General features: G+C 41.0%; 1 protein-coding gene across 1 annotated transcript in view; it reads right to left on the reverse strand.

Moving 5' to 3' along the window:
• Positions 1 to 394: 394 nt before the first annotated feature.
• Positions 395 to 23,868, reverse strand: part of SLC19A3 (solute carrier family 19 member 3) — a 24,155-nt gene continuing 681 nt past the window's right edge. The window contains exons 2-6 of the mRNA XM_024124468.2: positions 8,953 to 9,104; positions 5,891 to 6,704; positions 4,141 to 4,333; positions 2,250 to 2,391; positions 395 to 1,223 (exon numbers count right to left, since the gene is read on the reverse strand). Of these exons, the coding sequence (XP_023980236.1) occupies positions 1,065 to 1,223; positions 2,250 to 2,391; positions 4,141 to 4,333; positions 5,891 to 6,704; positions 8,953 to 9,102 (1,458 nt within the window). The 5' untranslated portion in view covers positions 9,103 to 9,104 and the 3' untranslated portion in view covers positions 395 to 1,064. The remainder of the gene's footprint in view (positions 1,224 to 2,249; positions 2,392 to 4,140; positions 4,334 to 5,890; positions 6,705 to 8,952; positions 9,105 to 23,868) is intronic.

The raw sequence follows: 23,868 nt of genomic DNA on the forward strand, positions 1-23,868 counted from the left end.
TCTTGAATCAGCATTCATTATTCCCAGTGGCAGACTGCTCAATGAGATTTTTGTTGAAGTTTCAAATGACAGATAAACTCAGACAATTTTCAGCACAATTCACCAAAAAATCAGAAAGGCTCTTTAATATTTTTGCACAAATTTATTTTATTTAGCACAATCTCTGTCATCTAAAAATTAGGTGTTTCCCCCCATCAGTGTTTCCTTATTTATGAATACTTATAGAAATCCCTGAAAATTTCTACTTAAGGTTTTCTGTTTTAGGCAGACATCACACTGACAAGACATTAAAACACTTGTCTGGGGTCATGATAGAAGAAAGCTCATTGCCTCTCCTGGGGCCACTGGGAATTGGCATGAATGTCATTCTGTGGCCACACAGGAGTGTCTGGAGTTATTCCTGAGGTAGAGTTTCAATGACAAAGCTCAGTAGAGCACAAAGTGAGGAATAATGATTAAAAAATTAAGTGGTGATATTATCAAATAATAGCTTGTGAATAATACTGTGTTATCAGAAGAGAAAAGGATTCCTTAGAAATGGGACCAAGCCCTACAATTCTCTCAAGGAACTGTAAGTTTTAAAGAAATATACTTAATGGAAGAAGAAGGACAATGGCTCATGTGACAAAAAATATCCATTGTGTTGCCTGTTTTGGGTAAAATAAAACAAATATCTAAGCCAAGCAAGAGGGTCACTTCAGTTAGTATTTCTGCTCACAGATGAGGAATATCAAACTCTAGGATGGTTGGCGTTTTCTCATGGTTTGTTTCCATGCCACTTGCACGTCCTTGAAAGCAATCAAAACCAGAATTTTCCAGTCATTGCTATTCACTGGGGTTCCCCAACATAGGCTGTTTAATTGAGATGGTATACCTGAACAGCTGCATCCAGTTCAGCTGGGTACATAGATATCTGGTCCAAAGCTGAGCTTTCCTGGCTTTGAAAAGGTTCACTGGAATCCAGACTTGTGAAGTGTGTCAATTTATGGCACTCCGTGACTTTGTGACCAGCAGAGTCCTTGCTCAGAGGCTGTAGTGGTTGACAGAGGTTACAGCCTTGTTCATTAGTTGTTCTTTGGTTCTTCTGGGTGTGGCCCATATGGATTCTGACTTGTAGAAGAGCTCTGCACCGTCTTTCGGCATTTGGTTGAGTAGATAATGAATATGCTTCGCATTAGGAAAATGCCAGCAATGACTGCAAAATAACTCCCATAAACTAAAAACTAGAGAAAAACAGTTAATTAGACACACATGAAATATGACTATCTATGTTATTGATAATACATAGCGATGCTGTTGATTTACTTGGATTATGGGGTAACCGAGAACCAGGATCTTAATATGGATCTTTTAGATTTGCACAATACTCTCTTTTCCCCTCTTAGAGGAACCAGGCATGAAAGGGTAAGCAATGCAGTAACTAAGAGTGTGGGCTATGGAGTCAGGGTTGCTTGGGTTCAAATTCTAGCACATGCCACCAACAGTGAAAAAAACTCTAAATCCCACTGATTTACGTGTCTGTGTTTGGAGGATAGTGCAATGCTATATGTAATGTTTCCAGGAATGAATTTTCAACACTGAGGTTACTTTTTACCTGCCTTATCCCCTTTTTTTCAGATCCACGTGTAAAATGTGAAAGTGGACTAATTTTAAGTCTCTCAGTACTCTGAGAGACTTAAAAGGGAAGTGAACTCTGCAGCCACATACCCCTTCCCAGTTGCATCTTAGTATATTGTGGTACTGGACCACGGGGGAAAGAGAAGACATAAGGGGGATATGAAGGCAAGAGTGTTACCTGATGGGGTTTTAGGGCAAATGCTAACCTATAGTGATTACTGCTCAAAACCTACTTGGTTTTACAGTTGATAGTTAAAGGCATGGCTAATTTTACTTTATTTTTTAAGTTTTTTTTTTTTTTTTTTTGATGTGGACCATTTTTACAGTCTTTGTTGAATTTGTTACAATATTGCTTCCGTTTTATGTTTTGTTTTTTTTGGCCACGAGGCATGTGGGTCTTATCTCCCTGACCAGGGATCAAACCTGCACCCCCTGCATTGGAAGGTGAAGTCTTAACCACTGGACTGCCAGGGAAGTCCTAAGGCATGGTTTATTTTAAAATTTGCCTAGCCAAGAAATTCAAGAAATTAAATACTGCCAGTGGTAAGGTTGAAAAAACCCTTTGAGATGACCAAGTTATTCTACATCCCCCCCAACTGCGTGAATAGGAAAATGCAAGTACTGCAGCTTACCTGAATGCTGATTGGCAGCCCCAATCCTCCCTGATCTACTACGATCACGGTTATAATGGTCTGAATCACCAGGGCAATGAAGGTGTTGATTCCAAACACCAGGGCATAACGTTCCACACTCAGATTAACTGCGATCTGAAACCTGTCATTCAACATAGAATAAGATTTTTAACGAGAACATACATGGGATTCTTATCTTTAAAAGAAAATGCAGAGAAAGCAGTGTCTTGTTAACAGCATTTTTTGTCTAAATCTCCTCCAGTACAGACAAACGGGCAGAACAAGGAAAAAATATATACTTAAAGGCTGAATTAAAATATACTTAAAGGAAATATGGCAAAATTCCTCCTATCCAATTTAATGGTTCCAGAAATTAAACCTAAATATTCTTCCTTTGAGATGATCCATATTAAACTGAGGCCAGAATTGGAATTGGAATTGGAATCATCTTCCACTTCTGATTTAAATCTCATAAGAAACTTATTTTTTATAATTATATAGATTTTTTTTTTTTTCTTGTGGTACGCGGGCCTCTCACTGTTGTGGCTTCTCCCGTTGTGGAGCACAGGCTCCGGACACGCAGGCTCAGCCGCCATGGCTCACGGGCCCAGCCGCTCCGCGGCATATGGGATCCTCCTGGACCAGGGCACGAACCCGTGTCCCCTGCATCGGCAGGTGGACTCTCAACCACTGCGCCACCAGGGAAGCCCTATAATTATATAGATTTTGAAATCTTATTACAAAGCACTTTTGAAAGACTGGCAGATATATGTTATTTATAGTTCTTCCTTGGAATGCAGATAAAAGGCTTTGGGTTCTGAATATTCTTAAAGTGAAAAGAAACAACGTCATCCTACCTTAACAAAATACTCGCCTTAAAAAAAACTCAAGACACATGTGTTTGATACATTAAACAGATACCCTTTGGTGAAAAAAATGAACTTGCCTCAAGTTTCATCTCTTTCCTTTGTTTCATGATCTTTTCTCAGGGTCCACATTTCCATGTTTTGTCAATTACTTATCAAGCATTTTTCACACACTAAAACTCAAAACTTTATAAAGCTTTTTTTTTTTTTTTTTTTTTTTTTTTTTTGTTATGCGGGCCTCTCACTGTTGTGGCCTCTCCCTTTGCGGAGCACAGGCTCCGGACGCACAGGCTCAGCGGCCATGGCTCACGGGCCCAGCCGCTCCGCGGCACGCGGGATCCTCCCGGACCGGGGCACGAACCCGCGTCCCCTGCATCGGCAGGCGGACTCTCAACCACTGCGCCACCAGGGAAGCCCTATAAAGCTTTTGGCTCTACTTCTTTCATGTGATTTGAAATTCAAATGTTTCTTATCTCTTTTGGTTAATACCAAAGCATATATCCTATAGTCAGCTTTCTCTGCACTTATATATAGAACCAAATGTTTTTAATCATTAAAAAAGTGATCTCTGGGATTCATAGTTTCTTGTAATCTTTGCGTCTACTTTTTTCAGTATCCATCTTGCTGAAAATATTTTGTTTCATACAAAAGTATATGCCTGGAATTACTCAAGCAACCAAGTGAAATCAGAGGTGTAATCTAAACTTAATCATTCAAAATCAAATTGCATTACACCGTGCAAATTGGCAAACTGTTTGAAGTAAAAATCACAACCTGACAATGTATCATTGCCTTGGATTATGAACTTACAGAACTTGTTTTCCTTGCTGATTAATATTAGCAATATTCGGTGAGCCATTAAATGAAAAGATGGCTAAATTGTGCCTAATTTAATATGAAGTAATCAACATTTAATATTGCAATTGATTAAAATCCTTCCAAAGTTCTCAAAAGAATTATAGGAATACAGAAAAGAGAATATGGTTTAGTTTTAGGACTGGGAAGAAATGCTTAGTAATACTTACACTGCTATAGTGATAAGAAGCATATAGCCGGTCTTGAATAACAAATAGCCAGCATAGCATGCCCATATGTTGGTCGTGTAATGCATGAGAAATAGAGAGCCTGCATTGACAACCGAGAAGATGGCCAGAGCCAACTCTCCCAGAAGATCCCAGTTGACTTTCACATAACCCACTGCAAAGGCAGCCAGGGCCCCTAAAGAAGAAACATTAAGGAAGATCCAACATATTGACTTTGCCCATGGGAAACATCAACATGCTCTCTTAAGAACTCAGGTCTCAGGTAATTCTGAAAGATAAACATATTGCTTTCCCAATTCGTGAAAATAGTGTGATCCACCTAAATGGGGATTTATCCATTTCTCAAGCATGTTTTCCTTTGGCTACTCTCTTTAATTTCTATCCTTTCAGTCATTTAGTTGTCACACTTTTAATTAGCATCAACTACATGGCAAGCACTGTTCTATGCAGAGGGACTAGAAAGGTTCTTAACCACCCACAGAGTGGGGAGAAATGATACATAAACTCAGTCACTTAATGCAACATGCTCAGGGCAGGGATAGATAAAGGTGAGACAACTGCTCTGGCAGTACACCTAGCCTGTTCATATTTGCCTTTCTTTATTGTTTTTCTCAGTGATAGGTAACAGATACGTTGCATCAGGTAGCAAGTTTTAGTCTTTATTACTAATCTTTCTTAATCTTACTTCTAATCTCCATCTCAATGCCTTCAAGATCTGGCTTAATTTACTTGAGGTTTTGGGTGAACAATTTACAGAGTTTAAGAGATTGAATAATTGACAGTAATTAGGGTTAGTAATTATAGTTCTCTTTAACAAAGTGAGAGATATTTATGTTTCAAATTACTGAGATTTGACTAACTTTTCCACATGTGATCTAGGCAAGAACCACACTGCAAAAGAAATAAAGTTACTTTTCATCCCAGAATTTGGAATGTAGGAGAGAGAATTTCAGTGAAAAAACTCTAGTACAGTCTTGGTTTCCAGGAGTTAAACTGAAATCTCCCAAAAGGGAGACAATAATAAAACAGACACCACATGAGGTTTCTGAAAATTTATGTAAACGAGGGTGTGGAAATCTCCTACTTCCTAGAAAAATACCTTCAAAGTCTTAGTTGAATTTAAGTTTCCATTAACCAGGATATAAATATTTATTGTAGAGGGAATTTCAAAGGCACATTTCCCTCTGATATTAGAATCCTGACTCACATAACATCTTCCACTTCTGATTTAAATCTCATAAGAAAGCTAATTTTGAAAATTTGTGGTGTAGAGCCTGGAATTGCCTAAAGATGGGCACTAGCGAAATCAAATTCTTTATTAACAAAAACCCTTCCAGTGATAATTTGGGAGTCTTAATAGTTCAGTTCATTTTCTAAAATAATAAAAACACCTTGTTTATATACAGGATGCTTATTTTCTCTGTGATATTAAAAACAATCGTGAAAGAACAGGGGGCATTATTAACACTTTTCTTGATGATGAAATGGAATCTTAGGAATCTGGCTAGAATGTAATCACTTGGTGCTGAATTCTGAGCTCTTGAGTTACCGGTAACTGCAACACATTAAATAGAAATGTCATGTCCCTGTTTTTGCCCCACTGCCTTCTATTCTTGGAAAAGATTACTATGCCTTCTGAACAGACCTAATTTACCACCATGGAGAATTTAGCAACTGGAGAAATGAACTTAGTGGGGGGTGGCCCATCAAAGGAAGATCAAAGTTTACTTACCTCCAAAGGTTGCAATAGCTTCTACTGCTCCATTATATATTACAGAACTGTGGCCTGGTGCCTTGTAATCCCACAGGACTTGAACATAGTTCAAAACCTGGTTAAAGCCTGCTGTGGAAAAAGCCCACCATAGGGACCAGTAAAAAAGATGTTTTGAGGAGTAACACTCCTTCAAATCCTGTAACCACTGCACAAAAACTCTCAAAGCTACATTTTCTGGCTTTGGGCTGCTCCACTGGCCATCATCCAGGTTCCCTGAAACAGTGAATACTTCTTGTCCAGCTGGTTCGTGATCCTTTTGAGGTTCCTCTAAGACAGCATCCTTTCCTGGTGGCTCTGGAGGAGCTTCTTTGCTGGGTTTTGCATGAAAAAACATGCTCTTCTTAGGCATTGGTAGGAAAAGTGAGAAAAGGAAGGCCATGGAGACAGAGGCCAAGGATATGACGTTGAGGTAAAAGTACGATAGGCTGGCCAGGGATACCAAGAGTTGGGCCAGCACTGAGGCCGCCGTGTAGGCCACCAGCGTGGCACTCCTGCAGTAGCCACTCACTTTCTGATAGTGCTCTGGGCTGACCATGCTGTAAATGTAGGCATAGTAGGCCACCTCGGTGGCAGTGACCATCCCATAGAAGAACTCTACAACCTGCATGGTCTTCACTCCTTGGCCAAACAAGAGCAGCAGCCAGGTGATGATGAAGCTAATCCCTTGTAGGATGATGACTGGCTTGTAGCGGACATAATCGGTGAGGATAAACACCGGGAACAGCAGCACCAGGTATGAGTATGTCCACACGGGGAAGATCTCATTTGTGATCTGCAGAGGTGAAAAATGGATCCTGTGACCATGAAGCACCAGGAAGTGAGGAGGGTTACCTTTCTCAGGTTTGTGTATTACTAAGGTACATGTCACTTGCCCGATACAAAACTCTGCATCCAATCAAATAGGGTATTCTTCATATTATGAGAAAGCACAATAGAAAACTGATTTTCAAGGAAACCAGTAGGAAAGGAGAGCTCCCCTCTACCCCCCCAAAGAACCCACTTCGTATACTTACATGCATCTCAGTAGAAGAATATATTGGCTTAATGTGCAATCTGAACTATATTAAATTTATAATAGTGTGTACACTAGAGCCCAGGCGTACCTCATTTTATTGTGTTTTGCTTTATTGTGCTTTGCAGATACCGTGTTTTGTTTTGTTTTGTTTTGTTTTTTACAGATTAAAGGTCTGTGGCCACCTGCATTGAGCAAGTCTGTTGACACCATTTTTCCAACAGCATTTGCTCACTTCAGGTCTTTGTCACGTTTTGGTAATTCTTACAATATTTCAAGCTTTTTCATTATTATTATATTTGTCATGGTGATCTATGATCAGTAATCTCTGATGTTACTATTGTAATTATTTTGGCGTTTTTTTAGCAATAAAATATTTTTCAATTAAGGTATATACTTTTTTTAGACATAATGCTATTGCACACTTAATAGACTACAGTATAGTGAAAACATAACTGTTTTATGCACTGGGAAATTAAAAAAAAATTGTGTGATTGCTTTATTGCAATGTTCACTTTATTGCGGCGGTCTGGAACCAAACCTGCAATATCTCTGAGGTGTGCCTGTAAATTAGTTAAAAATTGTTCAACAGACACTTGTGGGTTTTTCAGGCTATCAAAACATACTATTCTCTTCTTGTTCAGAGATATCAACACTAGATAAAGCAGCTACAGTGTTAGAATAATCCAGCAACCTTTACCTTTATGCGATTCACCGTTATGACAAAAATCTCAGCCCTTGCAAGTCTGGATGAACACCCACATGAAGACAGCACAGAGTAAATCATCCTGCAGAATTACGGTGTGGGAACAAGCAACGCATTTCATCTCCTTCCTGGCCAAATTTGCTGGGCTCCCAACCCCGTTTCCCTCCAATTCTACTGATTTGTCTCTGCTTACTCAATTCTGGCCTCAGTTTACTATGGGTCATCTCATGGATTTAGTCAGAAATGCATGGCACCTCAAGGTTCATTCACAGCAAGGACTGAAGAAGTTGTTGATCTTTGGGGCATGGTGGGTACAGGTACAGGTCAGCTGCATTAGACTTTGTTCTGTGGCCCCCTGCTTTCCCCAGCAACCTCAGTGGATTCTTGTTTCAATGACAGGGGGAAGTTCAGTGATTTGAAAGGCTAATGTAACTGGGCTGCACCTTTGAGGTCCAGCTGGTCCATAGTGGTCAAGGAAGCAGACCCCTGGGGCTCACTGGTTGATTCTGGATGTCTATCTGTTGTTTGCTTTGTCTTAATAGTGACATGCTTCCATCTGGGAAACTCTGAAACAGACTTGCCCCTAAGTGATTTTACGCTACAGCAGAATAAGCTTGCCCTTCCATCCATACCACCTTATCACCAAATAAAGCAGCATCAGTGAGCCTTTCAGGTGAAGCCACCCACTCTACAGTGTTTTCTTATCTATGGCTGGAGACTATAAAACCAGCCCAGGGTAATTCTCCGACTGGGTCAGTGCACTTTCTTGTTGCACTCGTCATAAAAAAAAAAAAAAAAGAGGTGGATCCTTTGAGTAAGAGAATTGGGACTTCTGGGGAAGATAAAGCTGTTAATGTCTCACCTGCTGATAAATAGGTTTTCAAAACGTGAGTTAGTGTCCTAAAGAAATGCTACAATTTTTAAACAGATTCTGCTTATACCCCAGCAGGCTAAAAGTTTATTAGGACTAGATCCTGTGCCTGGCATTGATTTTATTTTAGGATTAGTATAACAGAATCAATGAAGACTTGACATGTGCCCACGCATTAAGCCTAATGTTAGAAGTCTACAAAAGTGAAAATATTTATTAGACATGCAGTGTGTTTTGGTTTCCCATTTTTGCACGTGTGAGGAGGAAAGAGTATTTGAACAGCTCTATAAAGTAACACATACTATGAAGATGGGGTTCATTGAGGTCAGCGTGTTAAGCTTATTTCCAGTTGAATGAAAACCTCACTCTAGATCCTTGTTCGAGTCCTGTAAGATTGAACCACATCAAGATATGTATGCATATTAACTCACCTCTTCACTGGTCAGGTTTTTATCTGGCCCAGATAAATACAGCATAAGGAAGGGTTCTGAGGGTCTCATCATGGAGAAAAATCCAAACAGGCAGAGGATCACAGTGGGATAAATCCAGGAATGGCTCGCTGAAGTTTGGAAACAACTCATGGCTGATCAAATGGAAACAAAACAAAAATTAACTGATGTTTATTCTTTCTGGCATCCTGGCTGTCATGAAAAGCTCATTTCTAAATGTTTAATGAAAGGACAAAGTTTCATCCATCTGAAGCTGACCTGCAAAGGTGAGTGATGAATAAATGCTTTCAAATATTCCTTAGGAGAATCAGCCAACCCTCCTTTGCCAAGAACCTTCTTACTCATTGTTGACGGGGGAAGAGTCCCACTCCTTTAGTGCTCTCCGTCATAAACGTGGTAATAAGTAGCTACTAATAATTGGTAAACAATGGGCCAGTGGATGTTTAAAAGTAAGTAAAACATTGGCTAGTGAATTACTGGTGTACAGGCATACCTCAGAGTCACTGCCGGTTTGGGTCCAGACCAGTGCGACAAAGCAAATATTACAATAAAGCAAATAGCACACATTTTTTTTTTGGTTTCCCACTGCATATGAAAATTATGTTTACACAGTACTGTAGTCTATTAAGCGTGAAACAGCATCATGTCTAACAAAGCTATGTGCGTACCTTCATTAAAAAATACTTTATTGCTAAAAAATGCTAACCGTCGTTTAAGCCTTCAGAGACTCGCAATCTTCTTACAATGTTAACATCCAAGATCACTAGTCACAGGTCACCATGACAAACATAATAAAAATGAAAGAGTTTGAAACATTGTGAGAATTACTGAAATGTGACACAGAGACGCGAAGTGAGCAAATGCTGTTGAAAAAGTGGTGTTGATAGATTTGCTCCAGGCAGTGTTGCCATAAACGTTCAATTTGTAAAAACTGCAGTATCTGTGAAGGGCAATAAAGTCACGTGCAATAAAACGAGGTCTGTCTGGACATGACCTCCTAGGAGGTCAAAACCAAGGGAACACAGACTGAGTTGGTCAAGGCTTCTTCTGTCTGCATATTTTATTTTGCACGGAAACTTCTGACTCAGAAATCTTAATACACTGAATGTATTTATTTACACCTTTTCCCTCCATCAGACTCTCCCTTGCTTAGTATTGCGCTTGACGCATAATAGACCTCCAAGTTATTTCTGTTAGGTGTCTATGATCTGAGGATTTATAATTCTTCAGTTAAAAAATTAAACTGGATAAAGCTCTGACTTGCCATCTTTTCCATATTTCCCCCCTTTTCCATCCTGGTGCTAACTCTGGGTTGGAAATAGAAGGTGTCACGTCTTAGACTGTTATTCTGCTTTTCTTTTTGACTGGGTCCATCTCATCTCTAAGTCTGAAGTTTCACACCACTCAGTGGGGCAGGTAGCTCATTAACAGTTCAGACTTTTTTCCTAACCCAGAAATAAAATTGCTTGAACTTCAAATTTCAGACAAAAACTCCAGTAGAGGATCTCATTTATCACTGCACAGAAAAACAAGAACAACAAAGCCCTTATTTTATGGTGGCCACGTTTGAAAACATCTTGCTTTTTCATGTGGATTACAACGTGCAATGGGAAAACTCACTCTCATGTCTTCATATTTTGGATCAAGCTTTACTTTGCAAAGGGGACACATTTTTTGGTGGTCTTGGGCGTGGTTAAGTTCTCTGAGATAAGTCCTAGGAAAGAAACTAACCTGCTGTATGATGCTTTTCTGTAGCTAATCTAACTAAATCCTCATAATAACTATAACACACAATAATTTCCCAAATTCCCAGGAGAGGATATGGGCGATCCAAGATGTCCAACAAGTGGCTTCAAACCACATGGTCAAGATTTGAATCCAGGTCTTCCTGGTTCCCAGCTCCAGGGTCCTGTCACCTGTTCCACTTGACCTCATTCTGGTGGCCTTCCACCTTGGCTGCTGTTACGAACCTAATGACATCCTCTCCCCACAGTGAGGGAAGTGTTTTTATGAACACATTCATGCTGAAGAGTATGGCTACATACCCAGAGCTTCCAGGGGCAATTACAGGTTGAAAGTGGGCCAGAGAGAGGGGAGATGACTTGCTCCAGAAGAGCAAGTCACCTGGGTGGGGTGGGAACTCTGCTAGGGGCTGAGGAGGTGGGGGTCCTGCTGAGTCACGCCACCGGCCTGCCACCCACCCGACCCATTCACAAGGTGCTCCCAGACAGCTGCGTCGTTCCTCTCTTAAGTTAAATAAGTTTGTGTCTGTCGACAAAACCCTTGATGAGGCTGCACAGAGAGCAGGGGAAGGATATGGACGTGGACGTGGATTACAACAATGTGAGCAACGTGACGATGTGAACTTCTTGCCAAGAGCATATTGGATTTGACGGTCCTCCACCTCCTGCCTCAGCCTCCAATGCACGGGATTTATCTTCTTCCTGAGTTGCTACCAGGCTTTGTGAGTAATGTTCTTATAGAAAGGGCTATCCTGGGTAGGCAATTACTGAGGCTTGGCCATCTTTCAAAGGGTGGTCTTAATGGGGTGACATCTGCTGACTCTACATCTAGAACATTCTCTCCACCTGCTGACCATGGATTGTGCACTCACTCCACAAGTCGTTGCCCTCTCTGTGCATCTCAGAGACCTAGGACTATGCCCGTGGTCCCTGGGCTGCTAAGAGACCCCTGGATCATCTGTCTTTCCATCTGATAACTGTCCTCCCATCCAAGTATTGATATCAACCAGGCCCGACCCCGCTTAGCTTCCGACATCAGGTGAGATGGGGTGCGTTCAGCGTGCCAGGGCCATAGACAGACCTGTTCTAATAGTGCTACCCCATTGGATTTAGTTGGGAAGCTCAAGCAGAGAAAGACAGTATATGTAAGCAGGAGGGCAGAGCCTTTTGTCTGTTTGGGTCATTGCTCTATCCCTGTGCCTAGAAGAGCTCTCCACACAGTAAGTCTCGTAGAAGGAAGGGGATGAACCTCTGAGAAGCAGGAAAGCTCTGTCTGGATTTCCTGAGGGCCCTTCCTAGTAGCAGCAGGTAAAGGCCAAGGAGGTTTTCAACTGTACAAGCACCTGGCATTCAGCTGCTCGTCTGTAAAGTGGGATAACGGTGTTACCTGCATGTGTGGGTTTTTTGGGGGTACCAAGGGCTTTGATACCTGGAAGGGACTTGGCGCCTTGCTGGGCACAGAGCTGCTCAAACATGTCATTTTCCCTCCCTCGGCTCTCTCCATGTGGCAGGCCCCATAGTGATTCGGACTTAATGAGGAGAAAATGAGGGAGGGTGTCTGGTTTTAGCTGAAAACAACGGAGAAACACCTGGGTGGGGGGGTCATGCGTGAGCCCGAGGATGCTGGGCTTCCTTCCCTCCTCCTTTTCCAGCCCCTTCCCACAGAAACAGACACATGCTCCAAAGCTAGTTTTTCTGCCAGAGAAAATGAGAGAAGGCATCTAAGCCAACACGAGCAGCAGTCCTTTAACCGAGGAGGGCTGCGTACAGCAGCTGGGGTCTCCTGCTTTAGCTGCAGCAGGAGCTCCTAGGCCCTTTCAGAGACCCTGTCTCACCTGGTGGCGATTCTTCAGCCTCCAGGGCCACGGCCCCTGTCCCCGCCCGCTGCCTGCTGCCCCCTGGGAGACTCTGAGACTCTCGGCTGCTGATGTCTGGCTGCTCTTCTCCCACCCCCGCCCCCTACCCAGGGTCTCCTCGTCAAGCGCTTGCCTCACTGCACAGCCCTTCTCAACCCTGGCCGGTTACTACGACTGTGAACTTGACTCGCATCATCGTCACCGGGGGTTTGGTGAGAGTACGGCTTCCGGGACTCCAGCCCTAAAGTGTGATTCAGTAGGCACGGTGAGGCCTAGGCATCTGCATTTATAGGCGCTGGGTGAGTCTGATGCCAGAGGCCCGAGAACCCCTCCTCCCTTATCCATGCACTGGGCTGAGCAGCTCCACGCCACAGTGTGGTGGGGAAGTGGAGGAAATCATCCAGGGAGCCTTCCCACACCTACACATACACCTATTACCCCCAAATTCTCTGATGGACCTCTAGGCCCTGGAGAGTCCAGGACGGGTGGAAGAATCCTCAGGGGATTCCGACGTTTCGGATAAGACTCTCCAATCCTGGCCCGCCCACTGTCCCCTTGCCATGCACACAGCACTCTGTCTGTGACCTGTTCTGTCCCATCCAACCGGAACTGCTTATCCGACAGTGTCTGTGTTCAGCCCTGAACAAAGCACCATGGCTCTGGCTCCTTCAGTTACCACAGCGATTAATATATATTTAGATATGTATACATATTTTTATTATACATTTTATACATTTATATATAGTATGTTAAATTATAATAGAATGTTAATATATTTTATTATATATTTATGTTATATCAAATTATATATTTATAATATGTTTATATTATATATAAATATAATTTATATATTATTAAATTTATAAATTTATATATTTATGTTATATATAATATAGTTTATATGTTACATAAAATATATTTTTATATATTTACATATTACATATAAAATACAATATATTTATATATAATATGATATATAATTAATTATAATTATATATGATATAGTACAGTAATGCCCAACTTATCAATGGCTCAACTTAGGATATTTTGACTCTGTGATGGTGCGAAAGTGACATGCCTTCAGTAGACCGTGCACTTTGCACTCTGAATTCTGATCCTTTCCCAGGTTAGTGACACGTGGTCTGCCCCAGCCCCTCTCTCCATGCTAGGCAGCGGCAGCCTCCACTCAGCCAGGCTATCGGGGTGAACAGCCGACACACTTACCACCTTTCTGGACCCTAACAAGCACCCTGTCTTTCCCTTTCAGGACCCTATTCCATACATTACATGAGACATTCAACACTTTAGTATAAAACAGGCTTTGTAGTAGATGATTTGCCCAACTGTAGACTCAGGTAAGTGTTCTGAGCACGTTTAAGGTAGGTGAGGCTAAGCTATGATGTTTGGTAGGTTAGGTGCATTAAATGTATTGTTGACTTAGGATATTTTCAAGTTCCGATGGGTTTATTGGGGCCTAACCCTAACCCTTGTTTAAGTCAAGGAAGATCTGTATACAATATATTATATATATAATTTACATAAAATTAGGATTGTTCTAAGGCTTAGAGACAAATAATTATATAAAGCAACTATATTATAGATTATATATATATATATATATATATATATATGGCCCCCAATTTCTCAGACATGGGAACTGAACCTCCCCAGAGCTCATGGCCACTCAGCTAAAAATGGTTAAAGCTGAGTTCAGGGTTGGGTCTGTTGGCTCCAAGTTTACATCTTACTTTTCTCTGAGGGGTAGAGGCACCATGCCCACCATCTCGACGTTTTCTTCTTCTCATTTCCTTGCCAGCTACCCCAAAAAGCGCTGTCAATATGGGCTCTAGGATTCCAACTGAACAACCTGGGTCCTGCCCAAATCCTCTCTCCCTCTTACTGGAGAAGCCTGAGGCTACTGGCCTCACAATGCTTGGAAGTACTAGTTATCATCTTTTGTTTTTATCTTATTGAGGAGATGCTGCTCCTTCGGTCATCATGACTATGGCTATGATATTCAAATTACTTATGCAATTTCTTTCAACAATTTTTACATTTGGAAAATTATTTTAAAATTTTAAATTGAAGTACAGTTGATTTACAATATTGTGTTAGTTTCAGGTGTACAACAAAGTGATTAAGTTTATATATATATATATATATTTTTTTTTTTTCAGATTCTTTTCCATTATAGGTAATTACAAGATATTGAAAACAGTTCCCTGTGCTGTACGGTAGGTCCTTGATGCTTATCTGTTTTACGTACAGTAGTTTGTTAATCCCATACTCCTAATTTGTCCCTTTCGCCTTCCCTCTCTCTTTGGGTAAAAACAAGCTTGTTTTCTATGTCCGAGGGTGTTCTTGTTTTGTATATACATTCATTTCTATTATTTTTTAGATTACACATATACGTGATATCATATAGTATTTGTCTTACTCTGTCTGATTTATTTCACTACGCATAATATTCTCTAGGTCCATCCATGTTGCTGCAAATGGTAGTATTTCATTCTGAGTAATATTCCATTGTGTATATACATACCACATCTTTTTTTTTTTAACACGTTAACTTATCCTTCCTTCCTTCCTTCCTTCCTTCCTTTCTGGCTGCATTGGGTCTTCGTTGCTGCACGCGGGCTTTCTCTAGTTGTAGCAAGGCGGGGGGGAGCTACTCTTCGTTGCGGTGCATGGGCTTATCATTGCAGTGGCCTCTCTTGTTGCGGAGCACGGGCTCTAGGCGTGTGGGCTTCGGTAGTTGTGGCACGCGGGCTCATTAGATGTGGCTCGCGGGCTCTAGAGAGCAGGCTCAGTAGTTGTGGCACACGGACTTAGTTGCTCCGTGGCATGTTGGATCTTCCCGGACCAGGGCTTGAACAAGTATCCCCTTCATTGGCAGGTGGGTTCTTAACCACTGTGCCACCAGGGAAGTCCCATACCACATCTTCTTAATCCAATTGTCTGTTGCTGGATACTTGGGTTGCTTCCATGTCTTGGCTGTTATAAATAGTGCTGCTATGAACACTGAGATGCAGGTGTCATTTCGAATTAGCGTTTTCATTTTTTCCGGATATATACCCAGGAGTGAAATTGCTGGATCATGTGGTAGCTCTATTTTTAGTTTTTAAGGAATCTTTATACTGTTTTCCACAATGGCTGCAAATTATTTTAATTTTTCTTTGACAATTTTGTGAAGCAGATAGAGGAGGTAGTATTGTCCTTGTTTTATATATAAGGAAACTGAGGGCCAGAGGCAATAAGATTTGTGCCGGTTTTCACATTTAACCAACATTAAAACCTGAACTTGGACTCAGTTTTTCTAATTACAAGTTCAGTAATCTTTCCTCTTACACTGTGTTGAGAGTGCCTCAAAATTCCAATTCAAATTTATTTTAGAATAGTGTTTTTCAGATTGTCAGTATCAAAAAATTTTAGTGGGTTGCCAACAGGATTAAAAAAAATGTTTCAGAAAACATTAAATATCAAAGCGCACTGCAGAGTATGCCTGTTTTTTCCAAAACTTCTCTTTGGAATATATCAATACAGTTGACCCTTGAACCACGGGGGGTTAGGGGTGCCTACTTTCCTCGCCATTGAAAATCCAAATATAACTTAGGGTTGGCCTTCTGTGTCCGCAGTTTCACCCTATCCATGATTCTGGATCCGCGGATTCAACGAACCAGCTTGGGTACTAAAATCCAAATATAACTTAGGGTTGGCCTTCTGTGTCCGCAGTTTCACCCTATCCATGATTCTGGATCCGCGGATTCAACCAACGAGCTTGGGTACGACTGAAGTATTTACTATTGAAAAAAGTCTGTAAATAAGCAGACCTGTGCAACTCAAAACCATGTTGTTCAAGGGTCAACTGTATATATTTATGACCACACTGTACATTATATTACTGTGGATACAGCCACTGGGTTAGAAGTTTCAGAGGAAAGAATAAGACTAAATATTGAATGACATCCCTCATAAGCACACCTGTTTACGTCATCATAGAACACCTATTCTATCTGGATGCACCACATCTTTCAGGGCAACGCACCATTCTGGAACAGGCTGTTTTTTTTGCTACTTTATCACTTATCATTCCACTTGAACCCCATAAAATTATCCTCCTCCTAAAGAGTACTCTAAGCTTCCCTTTGCTTCATTGAATCTAACCTGAGGACATGAATCAGGTTGATTTTCTGAGTTGGCACTTTTGAAAGAAGATGTTTTTCTTTCCCCCTTCTGCATTTTCCAAATAAGAGAATCCTTTCCAAAGTTGCTCCTGTGGCAGTAATTCTCACATTATTACTCACATGCTCCATCACTGTTTTAAAAAAGGTACAAGGACACTGTGAGGGCAATAGGTTAAAGGAGAAAAAAAAAAAAAAAAAAAAAGGACAGTCTCCAAACAAAAGTCAGCCTATCTGGCTACCGTGACTCGAAATCTACAATGAAGCCGAAATCTACAATGAAACCGGCGCAAGTAACATGAGAGGCTGTATGAATCAGCAGAGATTTGGAGCCGCTACATCTACCATAGAGACTTCCTTGGTGGCCTGGGATGCCCTGGAGCGCTCTTCAGAGGGTGAACTCCCTCTGACACAGCAGATGGAGCAGGTGAGCCCTAAGCTTTAGCCTCTGCGCCACTCCTGAGCCATGGTGGCCCCAGGCAGGTTGCTGCATCTCCCTGCTCCTCCTACCCCGCAGGCCAGACCCAGCTGTGCTATCTGCACACCCAGGAGGCGGGCACATCACACGGACCCTGGGCGTACACTGCCATGTGCACCACTGGGGGGACCAGCCAGCCCATGTGACCTGGAACGAACCCCAAAGACCACCAACACCTTTGCGATGGGAAGCGACCCACCTAAATTACTTTGGGATCTATGTGTTCCTCTCCCTGTTTGCTGGCAGGGGGATAATGATTTTTTTTCTTGATAAATCCACAGCCGTCCCGCCAGGGATCCTTCATATTCTACTGTTAAGTCTTCAGCATCTCTCAATCTCTAATTTGGATCTAGTCCTAGAAGGTCCCACATTTCTACTGCTGCTTCCCTTTCTTCAGGGTATGTGGAGACAGTAACATAACATAACTATCCCCTTCTAATCTGACTTCATTCTGAGGTGCTCAGAGACTTTTCTTCATCTCCTAAAAAAATTAAGATTTACTTTCGACTATGATCAGGTTGGGCTGGTTGTTTCCATCTGCCTTGGAAAACTTTCTTTCTATGCAAACTCTTACCTGTTTTTAGTGTCTTGGTATCAGAGTTCAATTTTTCCTCTCCTCTTTTATTCCAATAATTACTATGTTGTTGACTTTTTCCATTTCTTTTGGTCTTTAATCACATCCTTAGATCTTTCCAACTGGTTTCAGGCCAACACTCTTTTCTATATGAATGTGTGTAGCTTTAGGAATAATCCTAAGTGTTTCCCTAATTTATAATATCATCCCTGAAACTCCCATTTTTCTCATATTGACTGCAAAAGAAGTGCACTTGTCATTATAATTCTATGGTATGGGGAATATAAAACTTTTTTTTAAATGGAAAGCAAACAAAAATATTGACTTTGTTGCCAGGATCCCACTTTGAGTGAGTTTCAAGGTTAACCTAGAATGCACATTTCCTGGTTCCTCTACCAGGGAGTCCAGAGCCCTCCACTTTGCTGTATGTCCTTCAGTTAGTCTTAACTTGTAGACTCATTGTGTGAAATAAACCTTTTCCATGTTTGTGCACATAAAAATTTTCATGTATTACTCCTGTATACCACAGGGACCCATATTGGGCCTATGACAACTTGGACTTCATCTAAATTTCAGGCATGGACAAGTGTCCTATTTCCTAATCCATAGGCTGTGTATATATACATAAAAATTCTTATGGCCACAAATTTCTAAATACATATTTCCAGTGGCCTAGGACAGGGAGCTATTAAAAAGCAAGAACTGTGGAAATTGACGCACACCAGTAGGCTTCCCGGCTCTGGGATCTGGTGGATTTCCTAGCAAAAAAGCACCTTAGTTGATCACATCCCCCCACCCACTCCCAGAAGATGGAATTCTGCTCCCAGAGCCAAAGTTTTCAGAGCTGCAGGGCTCCCTGAGGCAGGGGTTAAGGTGACCTGATTAGAGCAAAGACCTTCCCCCAAACCGGTTTTGCAATGATTCCCACAGCAGAGGGCCTGGAGTCTAAGGGACTCCTAGGTCAGCAGAAAGGAATCATTTCATCATATCCTCTTCCATGCTTGTTTAGAAGATGCTGCCAGAACTCACTGAGATGCTAATAATTTTGAAGGAAACTATCTAGAAGCCTCAGTCACCACTCAGTTCCTATCCACCCCTCCTTACTAATCATTCCATTCATCTCGGAGAGGGTGCTTGACAAGATGACCAGCACCTGACAAGTGGGCTGGCATAATTTTCAGAACCTTCACTGTAGTCAAAACACCTATCTCAAATAACAGAGCAAGAGACTGATAATTTAAAATAGTTATGACTCTCACAGCCTCTAAATTCCAAAGGGCTTGGGCAGCGGGGCAAGCAGATGACGTTTGCAAAAGGTTTCACTCCCCAAGGCCCAAAGCTTTTGTAAAAACAGAGGTAGAACCAATATTTGTTACATTTTCCAAAAAGCTCAAGCTCCCCTTTTAAGTTTTCAACACTGCCAGGCCAATTCTCACCAGCTCGAAGCAAATCAAAAATTTAATCACCGAAAACTGAAACATTCGCTTTTTGCCGATTGCGTATAACAACTAATTATGCTTTTTAATCTACGTACTACTAAAATAGAAGAAAATATGATTTTGAGTAAAACATCCAGATCAAAGAGCTGCAGTCTGCTTAAGTCAAGGCAAGGCAGTGCTGGAGGAAGGGAAGTGACTCCAGGGAATCGCTTAATTACTGTTCTCTGCTGCAAAATCAGGGTTGGAGGGTGATTGCACCAGTTTCTAGTGAGCTACTGCATTTTAGCTGTGACTTCATCGTATTTAAAATGCATTTTATTTCTCGCTATCTCACTCTCTGCAGAAAAACTAATTTGACATCATAAACTCTAGTATCATAGAGTACCATCTAGAAGAAAACATATCTTTGTGACCTAAGGGCTGGCAAATATTTCATTGCAGTGACAGCAAGGACACAACTTAAAAGAAAAAGAGTGGTAAACTGAATTTCATCAAAAAACCCATATTTACTCTTCAAGAGATACCATTAAGAAACTGGAAAGAAAAACCACAGAGAACACTTCCCAACCACTAGAAGGTCTAAGTACAAAAACACTAGCATACCAAACGTTCACAAAGATTTAGAGCGACTGGGTTTGTACACATAGCTTGTGAGAATGTGAAACGGTACCAACTCTTTGGAAAACCTTTTGGCAATCTATACAAGAAAGTTCAAGTATTCATAATAGCAAAAGAAAAAAAAAGGGAAGCAACTGAAATGTCCATTAAAAGGCGAATGAATAAACAATGCCGTATATTTAAGCAACCAATACTGATTTAATCAGCAATAGAAAGGAATGAACTATTGCAAAAATTTGGTTGAATGTGGAAAACATTATGCTGTCCCAAAGAATCAAGACTTAAAACTGTACGATTCCATTAATACATATAAAGTCCTAAAACAAGCAAAACTAATGTGTAGTGGTAGAAATTGGATCAGTGGTTGCCTGGGGTAGGAGATGATAAGGGAGGGACTGACTGCAGTGGAATACAAGGGAACTTTCTGGAGTGATGAAAATGCTCTATATCTTGATTGTAGCGGCGATTACAAACTTACATTTGTCAAAATTCATTTGCATTTTATGTACATTTTATTATACCCAAGTAAACTATACCTCAATAAAGATAATTCGAAAAAAAAAGAACGAATCATTGATACATGGAATAAAACAAAATAAATCTCAAATATTATGCTGCCTAAAAAGAATCCAGACACAAAAAGAACACCCTTATATGACTCTACCAGTGAGAGAAATCAGAACAGTGGTCACCTCTGGGGGCAGGTGGGGTGGGAACTGTCTGTAAAGGGGCATGAGGGAATTTTCTGGGGTTGATGAAATATCCTATATCTTGATAAGCTATAGTTACATGGGTGTATACAATTATAAACAATTATAAACACTCAAACTTAAAATCTATACTTTATATTGTGTATGCATTATACCTCAGTTAAAAGAAATACACCTCCTTCCCCCCCATCAGAGCATTTTACTGTGTAGGACTCCCCAAAGCCCTGGACTTTTCTTATTGGTGCAAAAACTAAGGTTTTTCCAAATTCTACATCGGGGCAAGGCCTCTATTTAATCCGAAAAAAAGAATATCATCTTTGAAACTGGGTCTGTCCTAGAATATTAGAATGGAAACAGTACCCATAAATCAAATCTAGGACAGGCCAACAAACTTTGTAAGTCTGGGCACATATAACATCCTTCAAAATAATACAGAGAGAATCAGAGTTACCTGTTCCTTCTGTGCCCTGAACCTAGTCCAGTTTCCTGCCTTCAGATCCAGCCTGGGCTCCTTCCTGCTGCCAGCCGCTGTGAGTCCCTGTCACATGCCCCTTCCTTTCATTGGCGTTTCAAGCCCTCCTCCTTCAGAATGGAGCTGTCAGGAGCAATGGCTTTATATGCACCAAACCTCACCCCCCTTCTGATGGCTTCATACTCTGGAACCCACCCTCTTCCGTAGCCACCCTCTTTAGAATGCCATTGAATAAAACAAAGAGATTCAGATCTCTCTAAAACACAGATGATTAGGGAGGTAAAAATAACAAAACACTTCCCTCTGAGTGCTATTACTAAAGTAATCTAATTTAGTCTCTCTAGAATTTTGTATGAAGGGACTTAGAATCTAAGGAAACTATGAAGTAGCCCTATATCACTCACCACCCACTCATAATCCTTCAGGTACCCCCCTTCCCCCAAACCAAACCAAAGTGAAACCAAAACCATGGAATCATCACTGAAATGAAGCACACACACAACTTCAAAACTCCACACAACTTTGAAAGGTAATTAGGTCCAGATATTCAATATGCAGGCTCGAATAATTCTGCTTTTGGTCAAAACCACAGCAAGAGTAGATACAGGTGACCTTTAAACTATACCCTTCGAATTCCATTTTATCATATGTGGCACTTTTTTTTACTTGCACGAAACATATGCTGAGGAATTAATCATCCCCTCCCAGATTGTTTATTCTCTGTATGTCTATGCTTAGATCAATCTGGTCTTAGGTGCAGCTGGAGGAATATGCCCATCAAACCATCACCCTGGCAAAGTCACCCCATCACATCCAACCACTGAAATGCAGTGTGGTAACTAGTCAAAGGCACAGGGTGGGGTGGAGGTGGGGGGAAAAAGTGCTTCAAGGAAAAACTAGGCATTGTCTGAGCTATTTTGCAACTCTGCACAGTAACTGTAGTAACTCATAGGCAATGTGAAATAACTCGTCTGTAGACTTGAAAATGAGTTCTGTCCAAGGAAGGTAGAGTCTTCCCCTCACCTCCATGGAAAACCAGTTTTACCTCCATTTCAACATTCCTGATCTATAAATGTTACCAATTCTTTGGATTCTCCTTTGATCTGGTTCTAACAGCCTTACCAGTTTCCTCATTAATGAGTTAATAAAACCTTTAACATGTGTTTATTTTTCAATCTGTATGAGAGTCATGACTATCTCTTTCTGAAAAGTATCTTTTAATACTTGTTAAGTATTCACTGTGCCTCCAGCCCATGCAAATAACCTCCAGTTTATTCTTCTGAATCTAAATGATTTGTGACTAGTTGTTAAATTACCGAATGAGCTTTGATCTTTTGACATCTCACTGCAGACTACCCAGCATTAAGTTTGTTCACTTAATTTTTTTTATTGGGATATAGTTGTTTTACAATGTTGTCCTAGTTTCTACTGTACAGCAAAGTGAAGCAGAGTTCCCTGTGCTATACAGCACATTCTCATTAGTTATCTATTTTGTACATACTTTGTTTATTTAATACTTTTCCCTAGGTTTGTGTTTGCGGTAGCCAGTGTGGTCCCGTGGAAAGAGCATAGGTTTAGAGTCTGAAGCCCATGTTCCTCCTGGCCCCGCCCGTTTATGGCAGGCATTTAACCTTTTCCAGTCTCCTCTTAAAATGGGGATAATCACACCCACCCTGTAAGATTATTTCAGGAACTGCTCCATCTGGTCCTTGGCCCATATGAGGCGCTCAATACAGCTTCCTTCCCGTCTCCCTCATGCAAACACGCATTGCATATCCAACCAGAATGAACACAGCTGGGCCCTCGTAGTTCAGAGACAGTAATTTCAGAAAGGTACACAGCAGGTAATTTCACCTAAACTGCTAAGGGGCAGCGAGCCAAGTCAATTCATCTTTAAATACTTAGGCTTGAATTGCATTTGCCATTACCTAACCTTGAGAAACCACTGTTGGTCCATAACCAATAATGACCGAAAGAAATTAGTATTTTTGTCCATTTCAGCTACCACTAAGACAGTTTGAAAAAAAACAACCCTGTAAGCGTACTTCCCAGCTACTGTGGGTTTGGTTCCAGACCATCCCAATAAAGCTAATATTGCAATAAAGCAAGTTACAGGAGTTTTTTGGTTTCCCAGGGCATATAAAAATTATGTGTACACTATACCGTATCCTATTAAGTGTGCAATAGCGTTGTCTAAAAAACCCATGTACATACCTTGATTTAAAAATACTTTAGTGCTAAAAAAGGCTAACCATCATGTGAGCCTTCAGCAAGTGGTGGTAGTAACATCAAAAGTCACAGATCACCATAACAAATACAATAATAATAAAAAAGTTGAAAATACTGTGAAAATTACCAAAATGTGACACAGAGACACAGAAGTGAGCAAAAGTATTTAAAAAACTCAATAATAAAGGGAAGTATGTCTGTATTTGGAAGTTATGTTTTGGTCTACTTAAAACACATACCTTAATGAAAACACACCTTTTGCCTTACGAGACACCAATATGTTCTGTTGTCTGGAGAAGCAAAACACTTCTGTGTATTTTTAGAAAATATTGTTTCCTTCACCCTTTTCAAATTGTAAGCACTCCGCAAGCTCAAACCTTTTGCATATTTACGGCAGCAACATGGACTTGATAAATAATTGTTACACGTTTTTAATGAATTAGGTATCCTTTCCAGAAATATTATCGTAAGATACGACTGTATTATTATTATTTTTTGCAGTACGCGGGCCTCTCACTGTTGTGGCCTCTCCCGTTGCTGAGCACAGGCTCCGGACGCGCAGGCTCAGCGGCCATGGCTCACGGGCCCAGCCGCTCCGC

This window comes from Physeter macrocephalus, chromosome 2, assembly GCF_002837175.3.
Source record: "Physeter macrocephalus isolate SW-GA chromosome 2, ASM283717v5, whole genome shotgun sequence".
Lineage (NCBI taxonomy): Eukaryota > Metazoa > Chordata > Mammalia > Artiodactyla > Physeteridae > Physeter > Physeter macrocephalus.